Source organism: Nycticebus coucang, chromosome 16 (genome assembly GCF_027406575.1).
Source record: "Nycticebus coucang isolate mNycCou1 chromosome 16, mNycCou1.pri, whole genome shotgun sequence".
Lineage (NCBI taxonomy): Eukaryota > Metazoa > Chordata > Mammalia > Primates > Lorisidae > Nycticebus > Nycticebus coucang.
The window spans coordinates 11660951-11688816 of record NC_069795.1 but is presented as its reverse complement, the minus strand read 5'-3'; the positions used below and the strand labels follow the sequence as shown (position 1 = coordinate 11688816).

At 39.2% G+C, this 27866-nt stretch overlaps 1 protein-coding gene across 10 annotated transcripts in view; it reads left to right on the top strand.

Moving 5' to 3' along the window:
- Positions 1-27866, top strand: part of ITSN1 (intersectin 1) — a 235177-nt gene that overhangs the window by 108984 nt on the left and 98327 nt on the right. For all 10 annotated transcript variants that reach the window (XM_053565715.1, XM_053565712.1, XM_053565714.1 and 7 more), the window contains 5 exons: positions 2693-2955; positions 6859-7008; positions 7092-7232; positions 20456-20543; positions 20747-20886. In XM_053565715.1, coding sequence (XP_053421690.1) covers positions 2693-2955; positions 6859-7008; positions 7092-7232; positions 20456-20543; positions 20747-20886 — 782 coding nt within the window. The remainder of the gene's footprint in view (positions 1-2692; positions 2956-6858; positions 7009-7091; positions 7233-20455; positions 20544-20746; positions 20887-27866) is intronic.

The window sequence follows — 27866 nt, the reverse complement described above, 5'->3', positions numbered from 1 at the left end:
TTATGGAGTCTCTTTATGGTAAATACTTTGTCACTGTCATTTTGCTGCATGTAACGCAGTTGGCAATTAATTGGTTTGCTCCAGACACTAGCTCTCCCAGTTTATTCTCTAAACGAAATCACTTCTTCACTGATGAAGTACTTCTTATGGATATTCTATGTGTAAGGCTCTGTGCTGAGTACAGGAAAGAACCTAAATGTTAATAATACATGGTCCATACCTGTAGAATAGCGGTTCTCAACCTGTGGATCGTGACCCCATTTCCCCTTTAACAGGGTCACCTAAGATCTTTGGAAAACACATATTTCCGATGGTCTTAGGAACCGAGACACTGTTCCTCATGTGTGGAGGTCACCACAACATGAGGAACTGTATTAAATGGTCATGGCATAGGAAGGTTGAGAACCACTGCTCTAGAAGCTTTTAATAGGGTATTTAAGACATCCATATAAGTTATCATTTAAACATAGTGCATAAATGGGATGAATGGCTAGAGAGTATTCTAGATGTACAACAGACCTTACTTACGACTGGTTGGTGTTGACTGGGAGGGACATGAGAAATTAAATCTCTTGGAAGAAGTCATAGTTGAATTTGGACTTGAAGATGAATAGGATCACCGTAGAAGTGAGGAGCATTTCAGGTTTTGATAAGAATCAGAATGAAGTCTGAGTGGCAGATAAGGACAGGAATTCTTGGAATTTGGAGTTATCTTATTCTGTTGTAGTAGATATTCATTTAAATTTTGAACAGGAAGCAATATTATCATAGTATTTCGTTTGTACATTCATTCTTTCATTGGCCATTTAGCATGTGCCATTTATCACTGTTCCTCCCAGCCCAGGAATAGTGCCAGATGCTAGAATTAAAAAGATATATAGAGACTTTCAGAATTTGTTAATTGAGATGACATTCACATAATATAAAGGGTACATTTCAGTGGCTTGGCTGCCATAACAAAGTACCACAGGTTGAGTGGCTTATACAGTGGAACTTACTCCATACGTCTGGAGGTTGGAAAGTCCAAGGTGAAGATACTAGGCTCTTTGATTCCTGTCAGAGCTCTCTTCCTGGCTTTCAGACAACAGCCTTCTCCACATATCCTTACATGGCATTTCCTTGGTATATGAATACAGGACTTTCTTTTTTTTTTTTTTTTTTTTTTATTGTTGGGGATTCATTGAGGGTACAATAAGCCAGGTTACACTGATTGAATACAGGACTTTGTATGAGGACACTACTCATCATGAAAGCCCCACCCTCATGACCTAATGTAACCCTCAAAGGACCTATCTCTAAATGCTATCAGATTGGGGTAGTTGGGAATGCAATATTTGAATTTGTGGGGTGCACAAACATTCAGCCCGTAGCTATGACATTTAGTATACCTGCAGTGTTGTGCAGGCACTGCTTCTATCTTGTTCTGAAAAATTTTCATCACTCCAGAAGAAAGCTCCTTATCCAGTCACTCCCTGTTTTCCCTTCCCCTCAGCTCCTGCCTACCCCAATCTGCTTTCTGTCTCTATGGATTTACCTATTGTGGATATTTCATATAAATGGAATCCTACAGTAGCGAACCCTTTGTGTCTGGCCTCTTTCACTTAGCACAATATTTTTGATATTCATTCATCTCGTAGCATAGGTCATCACTTGATTTCTTTCCATGTTGGAAGGGCTTTCAGTTTTAAAGTGTCAGAATAAAGAGCTTGCTGCTTTCTCTGAAATCAAGAAAGGTACAAGAAGAGCAAGAGACTTTGCCTTTTTTGATCTCTAATCCCTGACTACAGTATTTGAGGGAAGTCTGTCTACAGCCGTGGAGTCCAAATAGCAAAGTGGGAAGAGGCCAAGGGAGGATGCTCACACCTACAGATCTCACTTTGTAGAGAGACAACAGTGAGAAATGACAGTTCCTAAATAGAGCTGGATCACTGGGAGGGATGCTGCATAGGCTGGCAAGGAGAGCTTCCTTGGCTGGTGTTGGTTAGTAGCAAGAAGCATGTGAGGCAAACCAAAAACGAGTAGACAGTGCTGAAGACAGCAAGGACAGGGAAGATGGGATTTTAGGAAAGGAATATGTAAAAAAATATGAAAATAGATAAAGGGTTGGCAAGGATTAGAGAAACAAAAAAGATAGGTCTGAGTAATTGGTCTAAAATTCATAATTGGTAAGTCAAAAATAGAAACTGAATTATGGATTAGAAAAAATTATTCAGTGATTTTGGTCTACATGATGATTAGGGCAGGGCTTATTCTACAGTGGGAAACATGGAATGCTAACCTTCTGCCTCTGTTAGAGACATCGTCTTGTCAGAAGACGCATCAGCACAGTTACCAGCTAACAGAGACAGAGAGAGAGAGAGAGGCAGAGATTAAGGAGATCAGTTGCTGAAGCAAGGTCATGGAGAAGGGAAAGGACAGAAGAACAGGGAAGGAAAGGAGATGGGTGATGAATTGGAAGTATTAGAGGAAGGGTTTTCTTCTAGAAACAGCATTTGGCATGGAGGGAAGGGGATAGAAGGAGAGAAGTTAGATAAGGACATTTTGTAGTGCCTTTTAACAAGAGTAACAGTCAGGAAGCTTAGGGAGTTCCAGGGTTGAGTTTGTACAGAAAGTTTTATGTAGACCAGGGAATTTGGAAATAACATGTTGAAAATAATGATTTTTCATAATTGGTCTGTTCCTTGTTTGAAAGTAACATTCGAAGACAAAAAGCGGGAGAATTTTGAACGTGGCAATCTGGAACTGGAGAAACGGAGACAAGCTCTCTTAGAGCAGCAGCGCAAAGAACAAGAGCGCTTGGCGCAGCTGGAGCGGGCGGAGCAAGAGAGGAAAGAGCGGGAGAGGCAGGAGCAAGAGCGAAAGAGGCAGCTGGAGTTGGAAAAGCAGCTGGAAAAGCAGCGAGAGCTGGAACGGCAGAGAGAAGAGGAGAGGAGGAAGGAGATCGAGAGGCGAGAGGTGAGCCGCTGCCCCGTGGTCAGTGCTTGAGCTCCCCCACCTTCAGAATTAGCCCAAAGATCTGTTAATAGCCTTTTATTTTTTACCTTTTTATAATTTAGGAGTTTTCAGGCACCTGTGCTCAGTGGTTAGGGCACTGGCCACATGCTCTGGGGCTGGTGGGTTCAAACCCAGCCCAGGCCTGCTAAACAAACAAACAAAAGAAAAATAGCCAGGCCTTGTGTCAGGCGCCCGTAGTCCCAGCTACTAGGGAGGCTGAGGCAAGAGAATCACTTGAGCCCAAGAGTTTGAGGTTTCTATGAGCTATGATGCCACAGCACTCTACCCAGGGTGACTAAGTGAGTCTGTGTCTCAATAAAAAAAAAAGTATATATATACATACACATATTTTTTTATAAATTATATATCTATATATAATTTAAGAGTTTTCATATATTCACGAAGTTGTACAACCATCCCTTCTATCTAATTCCAGAACATTTTCATGACCTCCTGAGGAAGCTCCTTAACTGCAAGGCAGTTACTCCCATCCTCTCTTCCTCCAACTCCTGGCAACCACTACTTTCTGTCCCTATAGATTTGCCTATTAGGGACATTACTAACAAATGGAATCAGACAGCATGTAGTGTTTTGTGTCTGGGTTTTACTTAGTACAATGTTTTCAAGGTTCACCCACATTGTGTCATGAATCAGAATTCTATTCCTTTTTATAGCCAAATAATATTTCATTTGCACAGACATACTACATTTTGTTTAACCATTCATCTGTTTACGGGCTTTGGGTGGTTTCTACTTTTTGCCTATTGTAATACTGTTGTTATGAGCATTCATGTACAAGATTTTGATGGTACGGTCTTGTTAGAAATCCCTGCTACCAGTAAAGTGCTTTTCCCCCAGACTGTTTCCTTGTATTTATACATCTATATAAAAATACAAAGTTTTATGTGATTGGGAGGGTGGGGGTTGTGTAATTTTTATTTTTAAAACCACCGTAATGGCTATAACCAATTACATTATTCTGCAACTTTTTTTTTTTTTTTGAGCCACAGGCACCACCCTAGTTGTTGTTGTTTTTTTTTTTTTTTTTTTTTTTTTTTCTTTTTTTTTTGCAGTTTTTGGCTGGGGCTGGGTTTGAACCTGCCACCTCCAGCATATGGGGCTGGTGCCCTACTTTTTTTTTTTTTTTAAGAGACAGAGTCTTACTTTGTTGCCCTCGGTAGAGTGCTGTAGTGTCACAGCTCACAGCAACCTCCAGCTCTTGGGCTTAGGTGATTCTCTTGCCTCAGCCCCCCAGGTAGCTGGGACTACAGGAGCCTGCCACAACTCCCGCTACTTTTTTGTTGCAGTTTGGCTGGGGCTGGGTTTGAACCTAACAGCCTCCATATATGGGGCCCTGCTCACTGAGCCACAGGCGCCGCCCCCTGCAACTTTTTTTTTTTTTTTTAACACTCTTAAAAATATGCCTGGGAAATCTTCCCTGACTTCTATAGACGGCTTCATAAATTTGATGCCATACCTGGAGAGATTAGACAAGCCAATCTTCTTGTCTGCCTTTCTGGTTTTGGTATGTTACTACAGAAGCAATGCCATGACTCTCATGTGAATGGAATATAAAGATGAAGGATTTATCTTTATAAGAAAATAATTCTTTGGCTGGGCATGGTGGCTCATGCCTGTAATCCTAGCACTCTGGCAGGCCAAGGTAGGCGGATCACCTGAGCTCACAAGTTCCAGATCAGCCTGAGCCAGAGTGAGACCCCATCTTTAAAAATAGCCGGGCGTTGTGGTAGGCGCCTGTAGTCCCAGCTACTCAGGAGGCTGAGGCAAGAGAATTGCTTGAGCCCAAGAGTTTGAGGTTGCTGTGAGCTATGCCTCTACGACACTCTACTGGGGGCAACAAAGCGAGACTGTCTCAAAAAAAAAAAGAAAGAAAGAAAATAATACTTCGCTCATTGCTTTGGAAAGCTTGTACCCATTAGCTGCTTTTAGTTCAGGCAGATAGGCACAAACACTAAGAAGATTTTAATTTCTACAATGGACAACCAAAAGATAGACAGCCTTCTCTTCTTCAGTGTGAAGAATATAAGATTTTTGAGTTTTTATTCAGAATTGCATAATAGACATTTACCATGTGCCAGGAATCATTTGTCCCTGCAGATACCTCCTGGACCTTCCAGTGTGGTTAGGAGATCCATGAGTCAGAGACAATTCCAGTGAACAGTAGCAAGTACTCTGACATGTGCTCTAGTTACCAGAGTTAGTGTTGAGAAGAGCTGGGATTTCCCAAGAAATTACTGAAGCTTTTGTGGTAAAAGGAAATGAATGATTAATTAAGGAGGTAGAAGTCATACATTTTTGGGTTTTATTTTACTATTTTTTTTGAGACAGAGTCTCACTTTGTCACCTTGGGTAGAGAGCCGTGGTGTCACAGCTCACAGCAACCTCAAACTCTTGGGCTCAAGCAGTTCTCTTGCCTCAGCCTTCCAAGTAGCTGCAACTACAGGCACCTGCCACAACACCCAACTATTTTTAGAGACCAGGTCTGGCTCTGACTCAGGCTGGTCTTAAACCCGTGAGCTCAGGCAATCCACACGCCTTGGCGTCCCAGAGTGCTAGGATTACAGTCGTGAGCCACCCTGCCTGGCAAAACCATACATTTTTATTTATTTATTTATTTATTTATTTATTTTTTGAGACAGTCTCAAGCTGTCACCCTGGGTAAAGTGCCGCGGGGTCATCATAGCTCATAGTAATCCCTAACTCTTGGGCGCAAGTGATTCTCTTGCCTCAGTTTTTGTATTTTTCAGTAGAGACTGGATCTTGGTCTCACTCAGGCTGGTCTCAAACTCATGAGCTCAAGCGATCCACCCGCCTCGGCCTCCCAGAGTGCTAGGATTACAGGCCTGAGCCATTGTACCTGGTCCAAGCCACGCACTTTTAAAATATTTTTTTTTTTTTAAGGATAAATAAGAATTTTTCTTTTGATGGAACAAAATCAAGTTGTGTTCATTTATTTTTATTCTAGGGGGCTTTACTATGCTTGATAAAAAATTTTCCCTCTTTGTGAGTCAGTAAATAAGAAACAGCACTTTTATTATGCATTGTTGAAGGCTTAAACAATGGAATTCCATAAGTTCTAATGTTTGATAGAATAGGGTGACTAGGGCAGTGCTTGTGGCTCATGAGTAGGGCGCCAGCCCCATATGCCGAGGGTGGCAGGTTCAAACCCAGCCCCGGCCAAACTGCAACAACAAAAAAAAAATAGCCGGGCATTGTGGCGGGTACCTGTCGTCCCAGCTGCTCAGGAGGCTGAGGCAAGAGAATCTCGTAAGCCCAAGAGTTAGAGGTTGCTGGGAGCCGTGTGACGTCATGGCACTCTATCCCAGGGCGGTACAGTGAGACTCTGTCTCTACAAAAAAAAAAGAATAGGGTGACTATAGTTAACAGCACTGTATTGTGTATTTCAAAATATCTAGACCAGAGGACTAGAAATGTTCCCAGCTTATAGAAATGATTAAATACTTGAAGCAATGAACACCCTAAATTCTCTGACTTAACCATTACATACTCTCTGCATGTAACAAAATATCACATATGCCCTATAAGTGTGTAGAGTTATTTTGTGTCAGTAAAACCTTTTTTAAAAAAGAATGGAATTCTAATGGTGAAATAATCCTGTCAGTTCTCATCTTCTATCAGTATAATAGTTCTCTTTATTCCTCTTTCAATAGAAGGAATAATGTATTTTTATAAAATTCTTTCTGTTGTTTGTAATGTGATTTCTTGCATTGTTTAATAATATTCCATCCCTGAAAAGAAAGACTTACTAGATGTCACTTTTGTTGAAAGATACTGTATAGTATAAGAACTGAAAAATTAATATATTGTCTGTAAATGTCACAGGCTGCAAAACGGGAACTTGAAAGGCAACGACAACTTGAGTGGGAACGGAACCGAAGGCAAGAGCTGCTAAATCAGAGAAACAAAGAACAAGAAGACATAGTTGTACTGAAAGCAAAGAAAAAGACTTTGGAATTTGAATTAGAAGCTCTAGTGAGTGAAGTTTGATTACACTTTGGAAATGTACTGAGCCATTAAAAAGGGTAATAATTCCTATTATCTTTCATTTGTTAAAGAATGACAAAAAGAATCAACTGGAAGGAAAACTTCAAGATATCAGATGTCGACTGACCACCCAAAGGCAAGAAATTGAGAGTACAAACAAATCTAGAGAGTTGAGAATTGCTGAAATCACCCATCTACAGCAGCAATTGCAGGTGAGGAAATATGTCCCTTAAAAGCTTTTAGGCAGGCCTATGTGAATTCATTTTATTTATTTTTACTGAACAAACATTAAACGTCTACCATGTATCAGGTACTGGGAAGCAAAGATGAAGGAGACAGGGTCCTTGTCTGTAAAAGAGGCTGTCAAGTAAATAAACTCAACAGAGTTTTGGGGAACACAGCTGCAGTCACTGGAGTACAGCCGTGGGGGAGAGGCGAGAACCCTGCCTTACAGACCCTCCACAAGAGGGACAGAAACTAACAAAATAAGTAAAGTCTCTACTCTAGTAGAAGATAAGAAGTCCTGTGGAGAGCCACTAGGGAAAGAGAGTCTTGGGGAAGGAATCAGCATAGGCCTTCTGTGAGGGTGACGTTTGAACAAAGACCTCAAAGCAGTGAAGGGCTAACTAAAATAGGTGGATATCTGGCAGAGCAAGCTCTGGGCAGGGAGCCAACAGTGCCAGAGCCCCGAGGCTGTAGCATGTCTCGGATACCAGTTACCCCAGAAAGACCACTGTAGTTAGACCTAGTGGTGGCCCAATCACATAGAATCTGCAGACCACCAGCAGAACTTTGGCTTTACACGATAGTTGCAATAACTTAGCACAATTAAGTATTTTAGGGAGGATATGAGAGAGAGATGCATATAAAATAGTTGGAGATACAGTGGAGTACTGTTAGTTTGACTTCGTTTTATTGCTGTTGCACCTGGTTTGGTATCAAGTGTTGAATTACGGAGTATCAATTTTTTTTTTTTTTTTTTTTTTTGAGACAGTCTCACTATGTTGCCCCCAGTAGAGTGCTGTGACAACACAGCTCACAGCAACCTCAAACTCTTGGGCTTAAGCTATTCTCTTGCCTCAGCCTTCCAAGTAGCTGGGACTACAGGCGCCCACCACAATGCCCAGCTATTTTTTTGTTGCAGTTGTTATTGTCGTTTAGCTGGCCCTGGCTGGGTTTGAACCCACCAGCCTCGGTGCATGTGGCCAGTGCCATAACAACTGTGCTACGGGTGCCAGAGTATCAAATTTAGATAAATATTATCTGTAGCTCATTATATTTGAACTTTGTGATGCTTCTATGTCAGACTACTTTTTCTCAGCATGATGTTTTAAGATTTATCCATGTCGTGACTAGTTTGTTATTTTTCATCACTGAGTAGTATTTCCTTATTTGTTTATTCACCTGTTGATTAACATTCAAGTACTTTCCATTTGGGATTTGTCTGAATAAAACTTCAATGAGCATTTGTATACAAGTCTCTATGTGGAAATGTTTTATTTCTCTAGTTTAAATTTTTAGCAGTGAAATTACTGTGGCCAGGCCAGGCCTTCACCAGAACAGTGTGGCACTCCTGTCATGGCGACCAACTCCTTATTGCAGAGCAAGGTAGTAGGGATTTGTTAAAGAGGCTGAATTTTTTTTTTGAAGCTTTTGGCCGTGGCTGGATTTGAACCTGCCACCTCCGGTATATGGGGCCGGCACCCTACTCCTTGAGCCACAGGTGCTGCTGCTTTTTTTTTTTTTTTGAGACAGAGTTTCACTATGTTGCCCTTGGTAGAGTGCTGTGGCATCACAGCTCACAGCAACCTAAAACTTTTGGGCTTAAGAGATTCCCTTGCCTCAGCCTCCCAAGTAGCTGGAACTACAGGCACCTGGCTTTTGTTTTTTGTTGTAATTGCCATTGTTGTTTGAGCTGGCCAGCCTCAGTGTATGTGGCTGGTGCCCTACCCACTGAACTACAGGCACCACCCCATATGTTCTTATTAACAAGTCATCTGTCATGTATGTTTTGCATATAGCCTGTTCATCTTAGGAGGAAAGCTTTCTCACCATCAAGTATTATGGAAACCAGATTTTTATAGCTCCCCTTTATTAGGTTGAGGGATTTACTTTCTGTTCTCTTTTTGCCAAAAGTTTTTATCATGAACAGTTGTTGAAATGGGCCATTTTTTTTCCTGCATCTATTGAGATAATTATTTAGTTTTCTCTCCTTTATTTTGTTAATATGGTGATTTACATTGATTGCAATTTGATCATTAAACCAGTCTTCCATTGCTGGAATAAACTACACTTGGTCATCATATATAAACTTGAATTAACCGGATTCAATTTGTATCATTTTATTAAGGAATTTTTCTTTTTTTTTTTTTTTTTTCCGCGCCTTACCAACTGAGCCACAGGCGCCGCCCTTCTTTTTTTTTTTTTTTTTTTGAGACAGAGTCTCATGTTGTCACCCTTGGTAGAGTGCTCTGGCATCACAGCTCACAGTAACCTCCAACTCTTGGGCTTAAGTGATTCTCTTGCCTCAGCCTCCCAAGTAGCCGGGAAACCGCCACAACACCCAGCTTTTTTTTTTTTTTTGGTTGCTGTTGTCATTGTTGTTTGGCAGGCCCAGGCTGGATTCAGACCTGCGAGCTCTGGTGCATGTGTCTGGCACCCTTAGCCACTGAGCTACAGGCGCTGAGCCTATTAAGGAATTTTTCATTTGAATTCGTGACAGACATTGGTTTGTAGTTGACTTGTAATGTTTTTATCTAGTTTAGTATCAGGGTAATACTGGCCTTAGAAAATAAATTGGAAAGTATTCCTTCCTCTTCTCTTTTCAAAAAATGTGTGCTTTGAAATGGTATTTCTTTAAATTTTGGTGGCATTTACCAATGAAGCCTTCTGAGCCTGGACTTTCTTTGTGGTAAGACTTAATTGTAAAATTTATTTAATAGTTCTAGGTCCAAACAAAAACAATGTAACCTAATTATATATATCCTCATATTAATCCAAAATTTAAATAAATAAGTAAATATGCTATTATGATTTTCTTTTTCTTCTCGAATCTGTTTTAATAATTTGGGTCTCTTCAATGAATTTATTTCATCTAAATTATCGATTTATTTGTACAGGGTTGTTTATAATGTCTTATTCTTTGTAAACCGGTAGTATCTGTACTGATGTCTCTTCTTTCGTTCCTTTTATTGTGTTGGTAACTTGCCTTTTCAGCTCTCTTGGCCTCTTCCTCTTCTTTCCTCCTTACCTCTCCCATTTTTGCTCTTCTCCTTCCTGTTTTTCCTTCTTCTTCTTTTCTTGATCAATCCAGCTGAAGTTTGGGGTTTCATCGATTTCTTTTTTTTTTTTCTCATTTCTTTTTTTTTTTTTTCTTTTTTTTTTATTGTTGGGGATTCATTGAGGGTACAATAAGCCAGTTACACTGATTGCAATTGTTAGGTAAAGTCCCTCTTGCAATCATGTCTTGCCCCCATAAAGTGTGACACACACTAAGGCCCCACCCCACTCCCTCCCTCTCTCTTTCTGCTTCCCACCCCCGGAACCTTAATTGTCATTAATTGTCCTCATATCAAGATTGAGTACATAGGATTCATGCTTCTCCATTCTTGTGATGCTTTACTAAGAATAATGTCTTCCACTTCCATCCAGGTTAATACGAAGGATGTAAAGTCTCCATTTTTTTTAATGGCTGAATAGTATTCCATGGTATACATATACCACAGCTTGTTAATCCATTCCTGGGTTGGTGGGCCTTTAGGCTGTTTCCACATTTTGGCGATTGTAAATTGAGCTGCAATAAACAGTCTAGTACAAGTGTCCTTATGATAAAAGGATTTTTTTCCTTCTGGGTAGATGCCCAGTAATGGGATTGCAGGATCGAATGGGAGGTCTAGGTTGAGTGCTTTGAGGTTTCTCCATACTTCCTTCCAGAAAGGTTGTACTAGTTTGCAGTCCCACCAGCAGTGTAAAAGTGTTCCCTTCTCTCCACATCCACGCCAGCATCTGCAGTTTTGAGATTTTGTGATGTGGGCCATTCTCTCTGGGGTTAGATGATATCTCAGGGATGTTTTGATTTGCATTTCTCTAATATATAGAGATGATGAACATTTTTTCATGTGTTTGTTAGCCATTCGTCTGTCGTCTTTAGAGAAAGTTCTATTCATGTCTCTTGCCCATTGATATAAGGGATTGTTGGCTTTTTTCATGTGGATTAATTTGAGTTCTCTATAGATCCTGGTTATCAAGCTTTTGTCTGATTGAAAATATGCAAATATCCTTTCCCATTGTGTGGGTTGTCTCTTTGCTTTGGTTATCGTCACCTTAGCTGTACAGAAGCTTTTCAGTTTAATGAAGTCCCATTTGTTTATTTTTGTTGTTGTTGCAATTGCCATGGCAGTCTTCTTCATGAAGTCTTCCCCCAGGCCAATATCTTCCAGTGTTTTTCCTATGCTTTCTTTGAGGATTTTTATTGTTTCGTGCCTTAAATTTAAGTCCTTTATCCATCTTGAATCAATTTTTGTGAGTGGGGAAAGGTGTGGGTCCAGTTTCAGTCTTTTACATGCAGACATCCAATTCTCCCAACACCATTTATTGAATAGGGAGTCTTTCCCCCAAGGTAAGTTCTTGTTTGGTTTATCGAAGATTAGGTGGTTGTAAGATGTTAGTTTCATTTCTTGGTGTTCAATTCGATTCCAAGTGTCTATGTCTCTGTTTTTGTGCCAGTACCATGCTGTCTTGAGCACTATGGCTTTGTAGTACAGACTAAAATCTGGTATGCTGATGCCCCCAGCTTTATTTTTGTTACTGAGAACTGCCTTAGCTATACGGGGTTTTTTCCGGTTCCATACAAAACGCAGAATCATTTTTTCCAAATCTTGAAAGTACGATGTAGGTACTTTGATAGGAATGGCATTGAATAGGTAGATTGCTTTGGGAAGTATAGACATTTTAACAATGTTGATTCTTCCCATCCATGAGCATGGTATGTTCTTCCATTTGTTAATATCCTCTGCTATTTCCTTTCTGAGGAGTTCATAGTTTTCTTTATAGAGGTCCTTCACCTCCTTCGTTAGGTATATTCCTAGGTATTTCATTTTCTTTGAAACTATGGTGAAGGGAGTTGTGTCCTTAATTAGCTTCTCCTCTTGACTGTTATTGGTGTATACAAAGGCTACTTGTGGACATTGATTTTATATCCTGAAACATTACTGTATTTTTTGATGACTTCTAGGAGTCTTGTGGTTGAGTCTTTGGGGTTCTCTAAGTATAAGATCATGTCGTCAGCAAAGAGGGAGAGTTTGACCTCCTCTGCTCCCATTTGGATTCCCTTTATTTCCTTGTCTTGCCTAATTGTATTGGCTAGAACTTCCAGCACTATGTTGAATAGTAAAGGTGACAGAGGACAACCTTGTCTGGTTCCAGTTCTAAGAGGAAAAGCTTTCAGTTTTACTCCATTCAGTAAAATATTGGCTGTGGGTTTGTCATAGATAGCTTCAATCAGTTTTAGAAATGTGCCACCTATGCCTATACTCTTCAGAGTTCTAATTAGAAAAGGATGCTGGATTTTATCAAATGCTTTTTCTGCATCTATTGAGAGGATCATGTGATCTTTATTTTTGCCTCTGTTAATATGGTGGATAACGTTTATAGACTTGCGTATGTTAAACCAGCCTTGCATCCCTGGGATGAAGCCTACTTGATCATGATGAATGACTTTTTTGATGATAAGCTGTAATCTATTGGCTAGGATTTTGTTGAGAATTTTTGCATCTATATTCATGAGTGAGATTGGTCTGAAATTCTCCTTTTTGTTTGGGTCTTTTCCTGGTTTTGGTATCAGGGTGATGTTTGCTTCATAGAATGTGTTGGGGAAGATTCCTTCTTCCTCAATTTTTTGGAATAATTTCTGCAGTACAGGAATAAGCTCTTCCTTGAAGGTTTGATAGAATTCTGGAGTGAAGCCATCTGGACCAGGGCATTTTTTAGTTGGAAGATTTTTTATTGTTTCTTTGATCTCAGTGCTTGAAATTGGTCTGTTCAGGAGCTCTATTTCTTCCTGGCTGAGTCTAGGGAGAGGGTGTGATTCCAAATATTGATCCATTTCCTTCACATTGTCAAATTTCTGGGCATACAGTTTCTGGTAGTATTCAGAGATGATCTCTTGTATCTCTGTGGGATCAGTTGTTATTTCCCCTTTATCATTTCTGATTGAGGTTACTAGAGATTTTACTTTTCTATTTCTAGTTAGTCTGGCCAATGGTTTATCTATTTTATTTATTTTTTCAAAAAACCAACTCCTTGTTTCATTAATTTTCTGAATGATTCTTTTGTTTTCAATTTCATTGATCTCTGATTTGATTTTGGAGATTTCTTTTCTTCTACTGAGTTTAGGCTTAGATTGTTCTTCTTTTTCCAATTCCATAAGGTCTCTTGTGAGATTGTTGATGTGCTCTCTGTCTGTTTTTCGAATGTAGGCATCTAAAGCGATGAATTTTCCTCTCAAAACTGCTTTTGCAGTATCCCACAGGTTTTGGTAGCTTGTGTCTTCATTGTTGTTATGCTTAAGGAAGTTAGTGATTTCCTGTTTGATTTCTTCCTGCACCCATCTGTTATTCAACAGAAGATTGTTTAATTTCCATGCCTTTGGATGGGGTCGAGTATTTTTGTTAGAGTTGAGTTCCACCTTTAGTGCCTTATGGTCTGAAAAGATACAAGGTAAAATTTCAATTCTTTTGATTCTGTTGATATTTGTTTTGTGTCCCAGGATATGATCAATTTTGGAGAATGTTCCATGGGGTGATGAGAAGAATGTATATTCTTTATCTTTGGGGTGGAGTGTTCTATATGCGTCTATCAAGCATAATTGTTCTAGGGTCTCATTTAAATCTCTTATATCTTTGTTTAATTTCTGTTTAGAGGATCTGTCCAGCTCTGTAAGAGGTGTGTTAAAGTCCCCTGTTATGATGGTATTATCAGATATCATATTGCTCAGACTGAGTAAGGTCTGTTTCAAGAATCTGGGAGCATTTAAATTTGGTGCATAGATATTTAGAATTGAAATGTCTTCTTGTTGTAGTTTTCCCTTGACCAATATAAAGTGACCATCTTTGTCTTTTTTGACTTTAGTTGCTTTAAATCCACATGTATCTGAAAATAAGATTGCAACTCCTCTTTTCTTCTGAATTCCATTTGCCTGAAAAATTGTCTTCCAACCCTTGACTCGGAGCTTTAATTTGTCTTTTGAAGCCAGGTGTGTTTCTTGCAGACAGCAAATGGATGGCTTGTGTTTTTTAATCCAGTCAGCCAATCTATGTCTCTTCAGTGGGGAATTCAAGCCATTAACATTTATTGAGATAATTGATAAGTGTGGTAGTATTCTATTCGTCTTATTTGGTGAGAGTCCATTGCTTAGTTTTATCTTTTGCATCAGTGTGGAGGTTAGGTTCTGTCCTTTGATTTCTGAGTTCTTACTTTGCTGCTGATCCATTGTGGTGGTCAGTGTGCAGAACAGGTTGAAGTATTCCCTGTAGAGCTGGTCTTGTTGTGGTGAATATCCTCAATGTTTGTATATCCGTAAATGATTTGATTTCTCCATCAATTTTGAAGCTTAGCTTAGCAGGGTACAGAATTCTGGGCTGAAAATTGTTCTGTTTAAGTAGATTAAAGGTAGATGACCATTGTCTTCTTGCTTGGAAAGTTTCATTAGAGAGGTCTGAGGTCACTCTGATGGATTTGCCCCTGTAGGTCAACTGGCGCTTACTCCTGGCAGCTTGCAGAATCTTTTCTTTTGTCTTGACTTTGGACAGGTTCATCACAATGTGTCTTGGAGAAGCTCGGTTAGAGTTGAGGCGACCTGGGGTCCGATAGCCCTCTGAAAGCAGTGTGTCAGAATCTTTGGTGATGTTTGGGAAATTTTCTTTTATAATATTCTCTAGTATGGCTTCCATTCCTCTGGGGCATTCTTCTTCCCCTTCTGGAATTCCTATAACTCGTATGTTGGAACGTTTCATAAAGTCCCATAATTCTGACAGTGAACGTTCTGCTTTCCTTCTCTTCTTTTCTGCCTCTTTTACTATCTGAGTTATCTCAAAAACTTTGTCTTCTACCTCTGAAATTCTTTCTTCTGCATGGTCTAACCTGTTGCTGATACTTTCCATTGCATCTTTAAGTTCCCTGATTGACTGTTTCATTTCCTTCAGCTCTGCTATATCCTTTTTATATTCTTCATATCGTTCATCTCTGATTTGATTCTGTTTTTGGATTTCCTTTTGGTTATTTTCCACTTTATTAGCAGTTTCCTTCATTGTTTCCATCATTTCTTTCATTGTTTTCAACATGTGTATTCTAAATTCCCTTTCTGTCATTCCTAACATTTCTGTATAGGTGGAATCCTCTGCAGTAGCTACCTCATGGTCCCTTGGCGGGGTTGTTCTGGACTGGTTCTTCATGTTGCCTGGAGTTTTCTGCTGATTCTTCCTCATGAGTGATTTCTTTTATCTGTTTCCTTGTCCTAATTTTCCTTTCACTTCCTCTTGCTCTTTAAGTTCTTGTGTCTGTGGACTAAGGGTTACAGGACCAGAAAGGTGAGAAGGTTGAAGAGCAAAAAAGGGATGAAAGAAAGGAGGACCGAGTGATAAGAAAAAAAAGAAAGATAGAGAAAGGAGAGGGGGTAGGGGTAAGGAATATTGACAAAAAGAAGAGAGGCACAGAAAGAGGGAGACAGGGCAGTATAGGTGTACAGTAGGGTACTTTGACACAACCTTAAAAAACCCCACCTTCTGGGGGTTGGGTGCCCAGTTGGGTGGTTCCCTTGAGGTCAGCAGCTCTTTGCTAACCTGGTCAGACACAGTACCCCACCTCCACCAAGTAGAGAGGAAAGACAAAAATGCTATAAATCAAACTAAAACAAGCAAACAGAAAACTTTATGGCGATAAAATTGGGTGAAAAACCAAGTGATAGCGGTAGAAACACTAGCAAAAATGAAGTTGTAGTTATTAAAAAAGGCAGCAATGGGAAATTATAATTAAACTAGAAAAATTGAGAAAGAAAAAGGGATCTGTATGGAAAAGATTGAAATTAAGAAACAAAAGAACATCAAGAACGTCAAAATAAACAAACAAAAAAACCCAACCAAACAAAAAAAAAAGAAAAAAAAAATGCACAACCAAAAACAAAGCAGTTTGTATATGTTGTTGAATATTGTCTGGGCAACACGTGGTCTTTTGGGGTATGAGATGTTAGTCACAGTTCTGATACGACTGGAGGCTGCTGATTTCTCAAACCCCAGCAGGTAGACACCCTAAATCTCTCTTCAGCCCACTTAAAAGGCACTTTGAACTTGTAAACTTGCTGAGCAGAAGCTTTCCCAGCTTTCTCGCTGGAATCACTGCTGAAGTGGCTATCCACTTACTCAGTGTGCCAAAACCGGTCTCACTCTGCCCCTGAGGGTTAGGGCTGCAAGGCGGCTCAGACCCCACCCTTAGGCTACTTGGTTGCTGGGTTACCAGCTCCCACCCGTTTCTAGCTCTGCTACCCTGAGGGCGGAGCTTGCCGGGGCAGATCACTGACAATGGATCCGTGTGACCCACCGCCAAACACTATTAGCTCCGTCTGGCTCAGCGGCTCAGACTGGGGCCCTAGACAACGGCCAAAGTTCTCCGCACTCCCACTCAGGCCTTCCCCAAGGCAGTTCAACTCAGTGTCAAGTCCAAGGACATCAAAAGAGTTCACAGGTAAGGCCTTTCTGGTTTTCAGTCTCGCTGCTACTGAACTTACAGTTGTGGGCGGGTTTAGACGGGTTGAACACACGCGACCACTTGCCGGTTTTCCACTGTTTTAGTCCTCCTCTTGGGGTCCAGAAGTCTCTCGCTGACTCCCTGTATCCTCATAGGAGTGATGATAGGCAGTTCCCACCAGCCAGAGATGCCTGGAGTCCTATCTCCCCAGACTCACGGTGCCCAGATGCAAGGAAGCTGTTACTCGGCTGCCATCTTGCTCCGCCCATCCATCGATTTCTTTTTTAAAAAACAATTTCTTGGCTTTACTGATTTTTCCCTGTGGTATGCTTGTTTTCTGTTTTATTTATATTCTTTTATTTATTGTTACTTTTTATTTACTTATTTTCTTTTCATCATTTTTTTTTTCAAGCTAAATATGGAGAAAGTTTAGATAATCAAATTTGAACCTTTCCTCATTTCTTTCATTCTTTTTTTTTTTTTTTTTGAGACAGTCTATGTCACCCTCAGTAGGGTGCCATGGCATCACAGCTCACAGCAACCTCAAACTCTTGGGCTTAAGGGATTCTCTTGCCTCAGCCTCCTAAGTAGCTGGGACAACAGGGGCCTGCCACAACACCCAGCTATTTTCTTTTGTTGTTGTTGTTGTAGTTGTCATTGTTTTTTAACAGGCCCAGCGGGATTTGAACCCGCCAGCCCTGGTGTATGTCGCCGGCGCCCTAGCTGTTGAGCTACAGGCGCCAAGCCCTTTCTTCATTTCTGATATAAACATTATAAGCTATAAATATCCTTCTATGTGCTCCCATAGACATATTCTATAAATTTTTAATAAGTTGTATTTTTAATAGTTACTTAATTGAAATTTGAAAAATTTCTTTTGTCTTATCTTCTAATTCTTTTACACTTAATTGAGATTCGTACCTCAGTATATGATCTTTCTTGGTGAATGCTCTATGTGTACTTGAATGTGTACTCAAAATTTTAGTTAGTTGGAGTGTCACGTGTCAGATCAAGGTGATTCATGGAGGTATTCAAGCCTCCTGTGTCCTTACTGATAATGCAGTTTCTATCAGCTATTGAGAGAAGAGCATTAAAATTTCAGTCATTGTTGATTTGTCTCTTTTCCTTTGACTTCTGTTGAGTTGCTGTTTCATGTACTTCGATGTCTTGAAAAAGTTTTCATTGATTTGATATTTTAGGATATGAACATATAAAGTAAAAAGTACCAGAAGTTCATTGCTAAAAATTGTCTTAAAATACAGCCAGGCATGGTGGCTCATGCCTATAATCCAAGCATTCTGGGAAGCTAAGTCAGGAGGATCGCTTGAGGTCAGGAGTTCCAGACCAGCCTGAGCATGATTAAGACCCTGTCTTTACCAAAAATAGAAAAAAATTAGCTCAATAGTAACAATTTAGGAGCTGTGGCACATGCCTGTAGTCCCAGCTAGTTGGGAAGCGAGGCAGGAGGATGTCTTGAGCCCAAGAGTTTGAGGTTACTGTGAGCTATGATGATGCCACTATAATCCAGATCCTATGGACAGATTAAGACCTGTCTTTAAAAAAAAGAAAAGAAACTGATACTGGGTAAGAGGTCTTGCCTTAATTTAGGGAGGAGAATAAGATAAGGAGAAATTGAGTTGGCTACTTTTGGCGGGAAAACTCTCTGATTTCTATATTCTGTTTTGTCAAAAAAATTTATTTGGTGTGCTTACTCATAGAAGTGCTCCTAGATTCTTACTACTGAGCTAAATCTCTTTACCATTCAAACATATATTACAAAAAGTTTTATTCCACATCAGCTAGTCTATATCTACAGTTATTCTAAAAGACTGGTTCTCATCATCTGATGAACATGTTTAATGTCATTTCTATTTTTTGAAACTGAACCTTAATGCACAGAGAACATTTTTATAAACCTTTTTTCTTTTTTAAAATTAGTTTATCCTTTTTTTTTAAAGTGTAAAATAAAGTTTATTGTGGAAGAGAAAGACAGGTTTATAGAGCAAGGGCAAGATATAGGTTAACAGACCAAGATACATTCGCCATAGATAGTGAACAGGTCCCCATTGTTGGCAATAAGGAAAAAGCAAAGTTCTTTTTTTATAAAAGTAGAAATATAAGTTAAATATTTCTTATTACAACCTGGGAAGGCTGCCATTTTACTGAAATGTGTAGGAATTATACAGGCTAATTTCAGCTACACTTAAGCAAGTACTATACTTGGCAAATTATCCATGAAAACTCCAAATAGCCCATGCGCTGTGATTTAACTGTTTTCTTGAGTCAGTTAAAATAGTTGGTTCAAAAGTTTTGTGGTACTTTTTTCAAATTCTTTTTCAAGCATCAATATCTCAATGTGTTTAAAAGCTCCATCCAATACATACAATAGTAAAGATTCTAGTTGTTAAAAATCTATCTTTGATTTCTATTTTCAACTTCTAGTAACTTAGTTTAAGCTAAATTCAGCCTCATTAAGTTAATAGTTTCTATTTAAACTACTGAGATAGTTTACCAACAGGGTCATTAAATATGCCTTTTATCCCAGTGTCATCGAGAGATTATTTCTTCAATTTTCTCTCTGTAGAGTTGTCGTTAAAATACATTCTTTAGGGCAGCGCCTGTGGCTCAAGGAGTAGGGCGCCGGTCCCATATGCCAGAGGTGGCAGGTTCAAACCCAGCCCCGGCCAAAAACCACACAAAAAAAAGACAGAATAAAGATAAGCTATTATGGGCGGTGCCTGTGGCTCAAGGAGTAGGGCACCAGTCCCATATGCCGGAGGTGGTGGGTTCAAACCTAGCCCCGGCCAAAAACCACAAAAAAAAAAAAAAAAAAAAAAAAAAAAATACATTCTTTAATGCTTATAAATCTCCAGCAAGTCAACAAAAATTCAAGAAATACCAAGGGAGCTATAATTGTCTTAACTTTATTTTAGGGAAAAGCATTTGGCAAACAGAGTTAATTTCTTAGCAAGAAAGCAAGAGCCACCCTAACTAGCAATTAAATGCAGCTTCACCATAGAGATTTTAGGATGAGATTTGAAAAGTCTTTGAGGAGCTAGACCTCCCATTTGATCCTGCAATCCCATTACTGGGCATCTACCCAGAAGGTAAAAAATCCTTTTACCATAAGGACACTTGTACTAGACTGTTTACTGCAGCTCAATTTACAATTGCCAAAATGTGGAAACAGCCTAAATGCCCACCAACTCAGGAATGGATTAACAAACTGTGGTATATGTATACCATGGAATACTATTCAGCTATTAAAAAAAATGGAGACTTTACATCCTTCGTATTAACCTGAATGGAAGTGGAAGACATTATTCTTAGTAAAGCTTCACAAGAATGGAGAAGCATGAATCCTATGTACTCAATTTTGATATGAGAACAATTAATGACAATTAGGGTTATGGGGGGGGAGGAAAAGCAGAAAGAGGGACGGAGGGAGGTGGGTGGGGCCTTGGTGTGTGTCACACTTTATGGGGGCAAGACATGATTGCAAGAGGGACTTTACCTAACAATGGCAATCATTGTAACCTGGCTTATTGTACCCTCAATGAATCCCCAACAATAAAAAAAAAAAAAAGAAAGAAAAGTCTTTGAGGGATGAGAAAACTGAGGTCAGCTCTGCCTGGTGTTGACGTAGATATGGTGACTTTCCCTGTCATTCACTGCTGTTTTCCTTCTTCCTTTCCAGGAATCTCAGCAGATGCTTGGAAGACTTATTCCAGAAAAACAGATACTCAATGACCAATTAAAACAAGTTCAGCAAAACAGTTTGCACAGTAGGTGTTTTACTTTTAAAGTTGACCTCTTTTTTATTTTTAACTAGCAAGAATTTCCTTGAGTGAAACAAGAACATTAAAATATACTTGTCTCAGGGGGGTTCAAACCCAGCCCTGGCCAAAAAATACAAAAAATATACACACACACACACACTTGTCTCACTGCCAGTTCAATTTGTTCTTACAATGTTTTTCTAAAATAGGAGATTCACTTCTTACAATTAAAAGAGCCTTAGAAGCAAAAGAACTAGCCCGGCAACAGCTACGAGACCAGCTGGATGAAGTGGAAAAAGAAACAAGATCAAAACTACAGGAGATTGATATTTTCAATAATCAGCTAAAGGTGACTATTCTGTGTGTGCCTATGTATATGTGCTACCCTTTAATTTTTCTTTGTCCAGATGATTAGTTGATATTGAACCCCAGGCAGAAAAATGTATTGGCTGCTTGGTGAGCCTTTGTGAAAGACTTCGTGTTTACAAATGAATTGGGCATCTATAAATTAGGGCTGAGTGAGTGGCCCCAGCATGACATCTTTCTGTAACCTGTATTATATTTTTGTACTTCTCTATCCTTTTGTCCATTTATAACCACATCAAGTTGAGTTCCAAAAGCCAGGCTCCAAGTTTTGTCTTTCTTATGTTCTTTGAAGACTACTAAAAGAGCTTATTTTCTTTTTTAAACTAAGAATTTTTCTGCCACTTCTTACCTTCAAGATTGTGCTTAAATGTAGATCTTTATTTTTTTACTTCACATTATTAAAATTTTACCATTGAGTAATCACTTTCATCTATGTGACAGAAGTGGTGTATGGTTTTGTCACATTTGGGCACAGTGAAACCCAGGAAAATGCCAGAGCTCTGAGAAATTATACAATGGTTAGGTCATAGCCTTCCTGATTTGGTGTTTTCAATTTGACTTTACAGCTTTATCATCTTAAGAATGTTAATAACTCTTATAATAAAACCAGAATGCAAACAGTTCGTTTCTTATAAACAATAATCCTCTATGGCTTTAGATTTGAGTAGATATTGAAGTTTTTATCAACTATATCCTTATAAGAAATTAGATGTCATGCTTTCCCCCCTCCCCAAATACTTTGTTTTCCTTTTCTAATTTAGAATTCTTTATATTGACTCTGGCAAGCTTAGCTTTTAATGCTAGAAAGAAGTAAAACTCTATTCTTAATTACTAGAAAAAAATTTTTAATTAAAAAGCATATTTAAAACTTTAATTGACCTTTGGGTTGAGATTCTAAGCCATATTGTGTAGACATCTGAGTTTCAGGTATTCGTGCTGTTCCTTCAGAGTATTAGGTAATGATCTTTTCTCAATGGTACAATTCTAGGAAAGTACTCTTAGGGGAAATATTATTTGAGCTGACTTAGTGTTTTTCTTGGCTTTACTCTCCTGCTTACATTGTGTGTGTCCACTATATATGTTCTATATTTATGTGTATATAATTGTTTGGTCTGTCAGTATTAGAAGTACAGCTGTAAGTTTTCCATCTCTAGGATAATGAGTATAATACAAATACTCATAATAACTCTTCTTGTGACTTGTCACTGTTTTAAGCATAAAGAATATAACACTGTCTCCAGCTGGTAGTGCTTCTTCATAGTCTCTTGGAATACAAGGTATCAAATGTTAAGTATTCCGTTATCTTCTGAATCCAGACAATAGTATAGATTTCTGCCTCAATGTTAAGATTCCTTTTTCTTGAAATTTGCCTCCCCAGATAAGGTTCAAGTATTAGAACATGATGCACTCTTTTCATTATCAAAAATGAGAGACTTTTGCCGGGCGTGGTGGCTCACGCCTGTAATCCCAGCACTGTGGGAGGCCGAGGAGGGAGAATCGCTTGAGCTCAGGAGTTCGAGACTCGCTTGAGCGACAGTGAGACCCCCACGATCATACTAATGTACACAGCTATGGTTTAATAAAAATAAAAAAAAAAAAATGGAAAAACCCAGCCGAGCGCCGCGGCGAGCACCTGTAATCCCAGAGGCTGAGGCAGCGGGGTGCCCGCAGCCCAAGTCTGAGGTGTGGTGAGCTACCATGCCCACTGCACTCTGCTCAGAGGCATAGGGTGGGACCCTGTCTCAACAACAACAACAAAAAAATGAGAGACTTTTGATAAATGCCTAGAAGATACATGGACTACTAAATAATTATGGCAGTTGAATTGCTGCTGCCCTTGCTGAAGAGAACACTCTTAAATTGCAGTGTGACTCGCTCTTGCTCTGTTCACTTGGCCAGTGCTGTCTTCACTATCAGATTTTCTTTGAGAAAGCCTGGTTTTAGCCCTTTTTTCCCACTACCCCTTTTTCCAAATATACTTATTTCTATAGTAGGCCAATTCTTTCTTTTAAATTTTTATTTTGGTTTTCCATTATTAACTTTACATGTAAATTAACATGGTAAGTAAAAGCACTACAAGTCAGGAAAGTTTTATTATTCTGTTATTTAACATCCATTTGGAGGGCTTAGTGAATATGTTAGATTTTCTACAGTTATTATTTCTTGTATTTTTCTGAAACATGGTGAAACCAAAATAGAAACGGTTAAATTGAAGATTCGAAAATTTATAATTTGATGGAGATGACTCAGAGGCTGATTTAACATTTAGTCTCTTGAGTATCTTCTACCTTCTTTGTTGTAACCACCCTGGAAAATATGAAGCGTTTTTTTTCCCTTGACTTTAAAACATGTATTCATGGCTCGGCACCCATAACACAGTTGTTATGGCACCAACCACATGGGCCGAGGCTGGTGGGGTTTGAACCTGGCCCAGGCCAGCTAAACAATAATGACAACTGCAACAACAAAAAAAATGGTCAGGCGTTGTGGCAGGCTCCTGTAGTCCCAGCTACTTGGGAGGCTGAGGCAAGAAAATCGCTTAAGCCCAGGAGTTTGAGGTTGCTGTGAGCTATGACTTCACCGCACTCTACTGAGGGCAACATAGTGAGACTCTGTCTCCAAAAAAAAAAAAAAAAAAAAAGTGTATTCATTAGCAATGATAGTTTCTTGGATGATGAGGGACACCAGGAAGAGCCAGCATCCTGTCCCGTGGGATTTCTTCAATGCTTCTCTTGCTATAGCACTGCCTTTAGACCATCCACACTGATGATGCCAAAATTACTTCTACCTGCCAGGAGTGAAACATGGGCAATTATTCAGTCGTTTTCTAACCAGATGGTGTGACTTCACTATCCTAAACCTTCCTTTCCCAAAAGAAAACCAGCTGGAAAGTATAGAAAAGAAATTAGGACTGAACAATTGTATCTCAGGTTCATGTAGCTTGTTCACCTGGAAGCATAAAATGCAGTTCCCTTATTACAGTGTATCAATACAGTGCCCCTGGAGAAGTGTCTTTCAGAGTCCAAAACTTTAAAATTAGTTCACTAAGAGATTATTAAATGTCCGGCTCCACAGATGAGGATAACATTTAGCAAAGACCGATTCTCTCTCTCTCTCTCCGTACACACACACACACATACACATCTTTTTTTGGTGAAAAACTGCTTCTAATATGTTATTCGCTTACTTTGATGCACACTCAAAGTCTTGTCTAGTTTCTTAGGTATAAAGGTAAGATAGAGAATAATTGCACCCTGGTTTAGTCAGGTGTAAGACAGAGATTGAGAAATATAAGTGCACTCAGTTTTGTTTTTTTTTTTAATAGTTTTGGCCTGGCAGGGCTTGAACCTGCCACTCGTGGTATATGGGGCTGGTGCCCTACTCCTTGAGCCACAGGCTCCGCCCTGTACTCAGTTTTTTTAATGAGAAAGAATTTAGAGATTAAGTCTGTTTTATCACATACAATCTGATTTATTCCATTTTTCCAGTCTAATCTAAATTACACTGGAAATGGAATGATTTATTCCATTGAATTAGAATAGATTTATTCTATTTATTCCATTTTCCAGTCCAGTAGGTTTATTCCATTTTCCAATCTAATTCAGATTCATTCTTTTTTTTGTTTTTTTTTTTTTTTTGTAGAGACAGAGTCTCATTGTACCACCCTCAGTAGAGTGCTGTGGCGTCCCACGACTCACAGCAACCTCCAGCTCTTGGGCTTACGCAATTCTCTTGCCTCAGCCTCCCGAGCAGCTGGGACTACAGGCACCCGCCACAACGCCCGGCTATTTTTTGTTGCAGTTTGGCTGGGGCTGGGTTTGAACCCGCCACCCTCGGCATATGGGGCCGGTGCCCTACTTATTGAGCCACAGGCGCCGCCCAACTCTATTTTTTTTGGCCGGGGCTAGGTTTGAACCCGCCACCTCTGGCATATGGGACCAGCGCCCTACTCCTTGAGCCACAGGCGCCACCCTCAGATTCATTCTTTTGTGGGTTTCTCCCATTTTCTCCAGGAAGAATTAGACTCCTGCCTTTCGTACCCAAGATCTGATAAGCAATGATGGAAACTCTCAAGTCATTGATTAAAGAGAAAAACTTATCCTTATTGTCAGGTTAGCATGTATTCATTGCACATGGGAAGCAACATATTGAAAACATAAAGCAAACTTACAGTTATGGTCATCTGCTGTTAAATGGTTCCAGATTCAGCAGTAATGTCTCCACAGTCCTGAACCTTTAAGTTTCTATCTGAGCTCCTAAAAATTGAGGGCTCATTCTTTCCTTCTAAGAAAGGCTATTTTTTCATGTACTTTAATACTTTACGTTATAAGTGTGGTATTTATATATTCTAAAAAAGATACTTATTTCTTTCATGTTAGGAAATAGTCTTTTCAAATTCATGTCCCAGAAACTTCAATGTAAAATTATAGATTATCTCTGACTTTTTCTTTATACCTCAGTTTACAAGAAAATAAAAATTTCATTTCCTTTGGAGACTCTGTATGCCTAAAAGGCACACAGAGACATTCTGATAATTATTTTTCTTACATATGGAGCTTGCCTATTGGTATAAAATTATGGTTCTAAACAAGTGTCAAATAGAACATTACTAATAAGGACTCTTGGGATAGTAGCACTTGACTTCACCTTGCCTTTGGCAATGTTGGCAGTTACTGTAGGAGTTCTCCTTGGCATTGACAGCCCAATGTTCTGTGTTGTAATATTTTAGCTATAATTATAGCTACAGCAGCAGCATAAAGTATAGCTTACAGTTTTCAGGGCTCTACTGTATGCCAAATAAAGAGAGTCCAACACCCACAGGGGCAAGATACTGTGTTTCATGTTGAAAAGTTAAGTCCTTGTTGGCTCCTGTCTAGTTGGTGTGTACTGGACAAGTCCTAATGTGAATGCCCGTTTACATTTGAGCATTTCTTTCTTCCAGTCAGTGGCAGTGGAGGAGGCAGTGTTGCAGTGCCTGGCAGTTCTCCTGGGCTGCGTCATCCACTTAGACTTCTTTCTAAAGGTCTCCATGCCCTACTCAGGCAATGCACATCTTTCTCAGACTAAGAATGATGAACCATCTCCAGCTCTGTGCTTCACTTTCCCCTACGCAGATGAGTGCTCAGTGTCTAAGTTAGCCTTTACCATAAAGCACTAGGCCTTTTTTTGTAAAAGTTAATGATTAGTTATTATTATCATGGAGTATGATTGAATTTTTCCTCCTGACAAGCTGTGTGTGGGATGGGGTAAGCTCTGATTTATAAGCTGGACAAGGTACTGTATACTGTAGACATATCTTTATAACAAGCTTGTTAGATCATTGAATTTGCTATTTGTCTGCAAAAAATATCAAAGAGCACTCAGTTATTTAGGTCTATGTGCATATTTCCATCATATGAGAGACAATATTATGGTCAGTATACTGTTCCAAAAGTGGGTAATACTTTATTTCTTAGCAAGCTTTGAGTATTTTAGACTAATTCAGAATAAAGAATTATATTTCTTAATACTTGGGAAATCCATGCTTCTTAAATTAGACACATGGGGCTGTTAGAAGTGTAAATTCTGCCTGTAACAATATCTGTTCTAAAAATTGTGCCTCAGAACTGAATTGATGTTGAAATGAGAATGCCAGTTATAATAAATAAGTTTGTTTGCTTAACTAAGGCTTTTATGCTCTTGGTTTCAGACACTTGTTTTCATGGCAGGCTCATTCATTATGAAGGCAGTGAAAGGCATAATGTTTAGCAACCAGGGGAAAAAAGAAAAGAGCTGGAGAAAGAACTACAGAACAGAATGAGAAGTCAGGAAAAAAAATGCATGCGAAGGGAAACAATGAAGGAAAGAAAAAGATCCAGAAAGAGGAGATACAGAGACAGCAAGAGAAATCAGTGTGAATTCAAATAACAACGATGTTCCCCTTAATTAGTGGAATAATGTTTGGCTGTTTCATGGTTTGCTGTCTTATTTTGTTCAAGATAAAATTTTATTTTTACCTGTATAATCCTTTGGAAAATACCTCTTCTGCATAGAAATAATAAAATCCTCTGACTCTCATTCTAACTCTCATTACTTGTGATTGTGGAAACTTTATACAGATTCCTTGAATGTAGACTGTATAGAATACTCCCAAGATCAGAATAGTTAACAGATGTTGTACGTTAGGTTCTGTGCCATGCCAGTAGACTGGTTGGTTGGTTGAACTTTTTGTTATAGTGTGGATTTTTTTCTTTTTAAGTTGTAAAAAAAAAATGTTAATAAAAATATGATTTCGGAAAAGAAGGAAAGCAGAACTCAAATCTTGTTAAAAGATATTTTCTTCTTTTTTTTTTTTATTCTCTAATTAAGCCAAACATCTTGATACTTTCACCCTTTAGAACAACATGTATTTAAAATAATAAAATACTGCTTTGTCAATAAAGTTGAGGTATTTGGGAGAAGACTGAGATGTTTAGGACAAACTGAAGTCAGTTTTCTCTCTGGTTATACCAGGGTTAGTACTTTCTAAAGCCTCGTGGGAGAAGATTCCTAATAACCTATTTCTGTTACAGAGGGGCAGGACCTTTTAGCTGTTCTCCCTGTGTCTTCACAAACACACACACACCCCCTTCCCCTAGCGCTTAACTTTGACTGCCACTTTGTGCCAAGGGTTAAAGGTTAAATATTACCTTCTAATTTAGGATATTTAAACATGTTTTTAACCATTAGTATACCCCTACTCAAAATTTAAATAACTAACCAATATATCCTTTTCTTTACACTCTTCACTTCTTTTTTTTTCTTTTGGAGACAGAGTCTCACTCTGTCACCAGTCTAGAGTGCCATGACCTCAGACTAGCTCACAGCAACTTAAAGCTCCTGGGCTCAAACAATCCTCCTGTGTGGCTGGAACCACAGTCATGTGCCACCCTGCCTGGCTATTTTTTTTACTTTTAGTAGAAACATGGTCTTACTTTGCTCAGA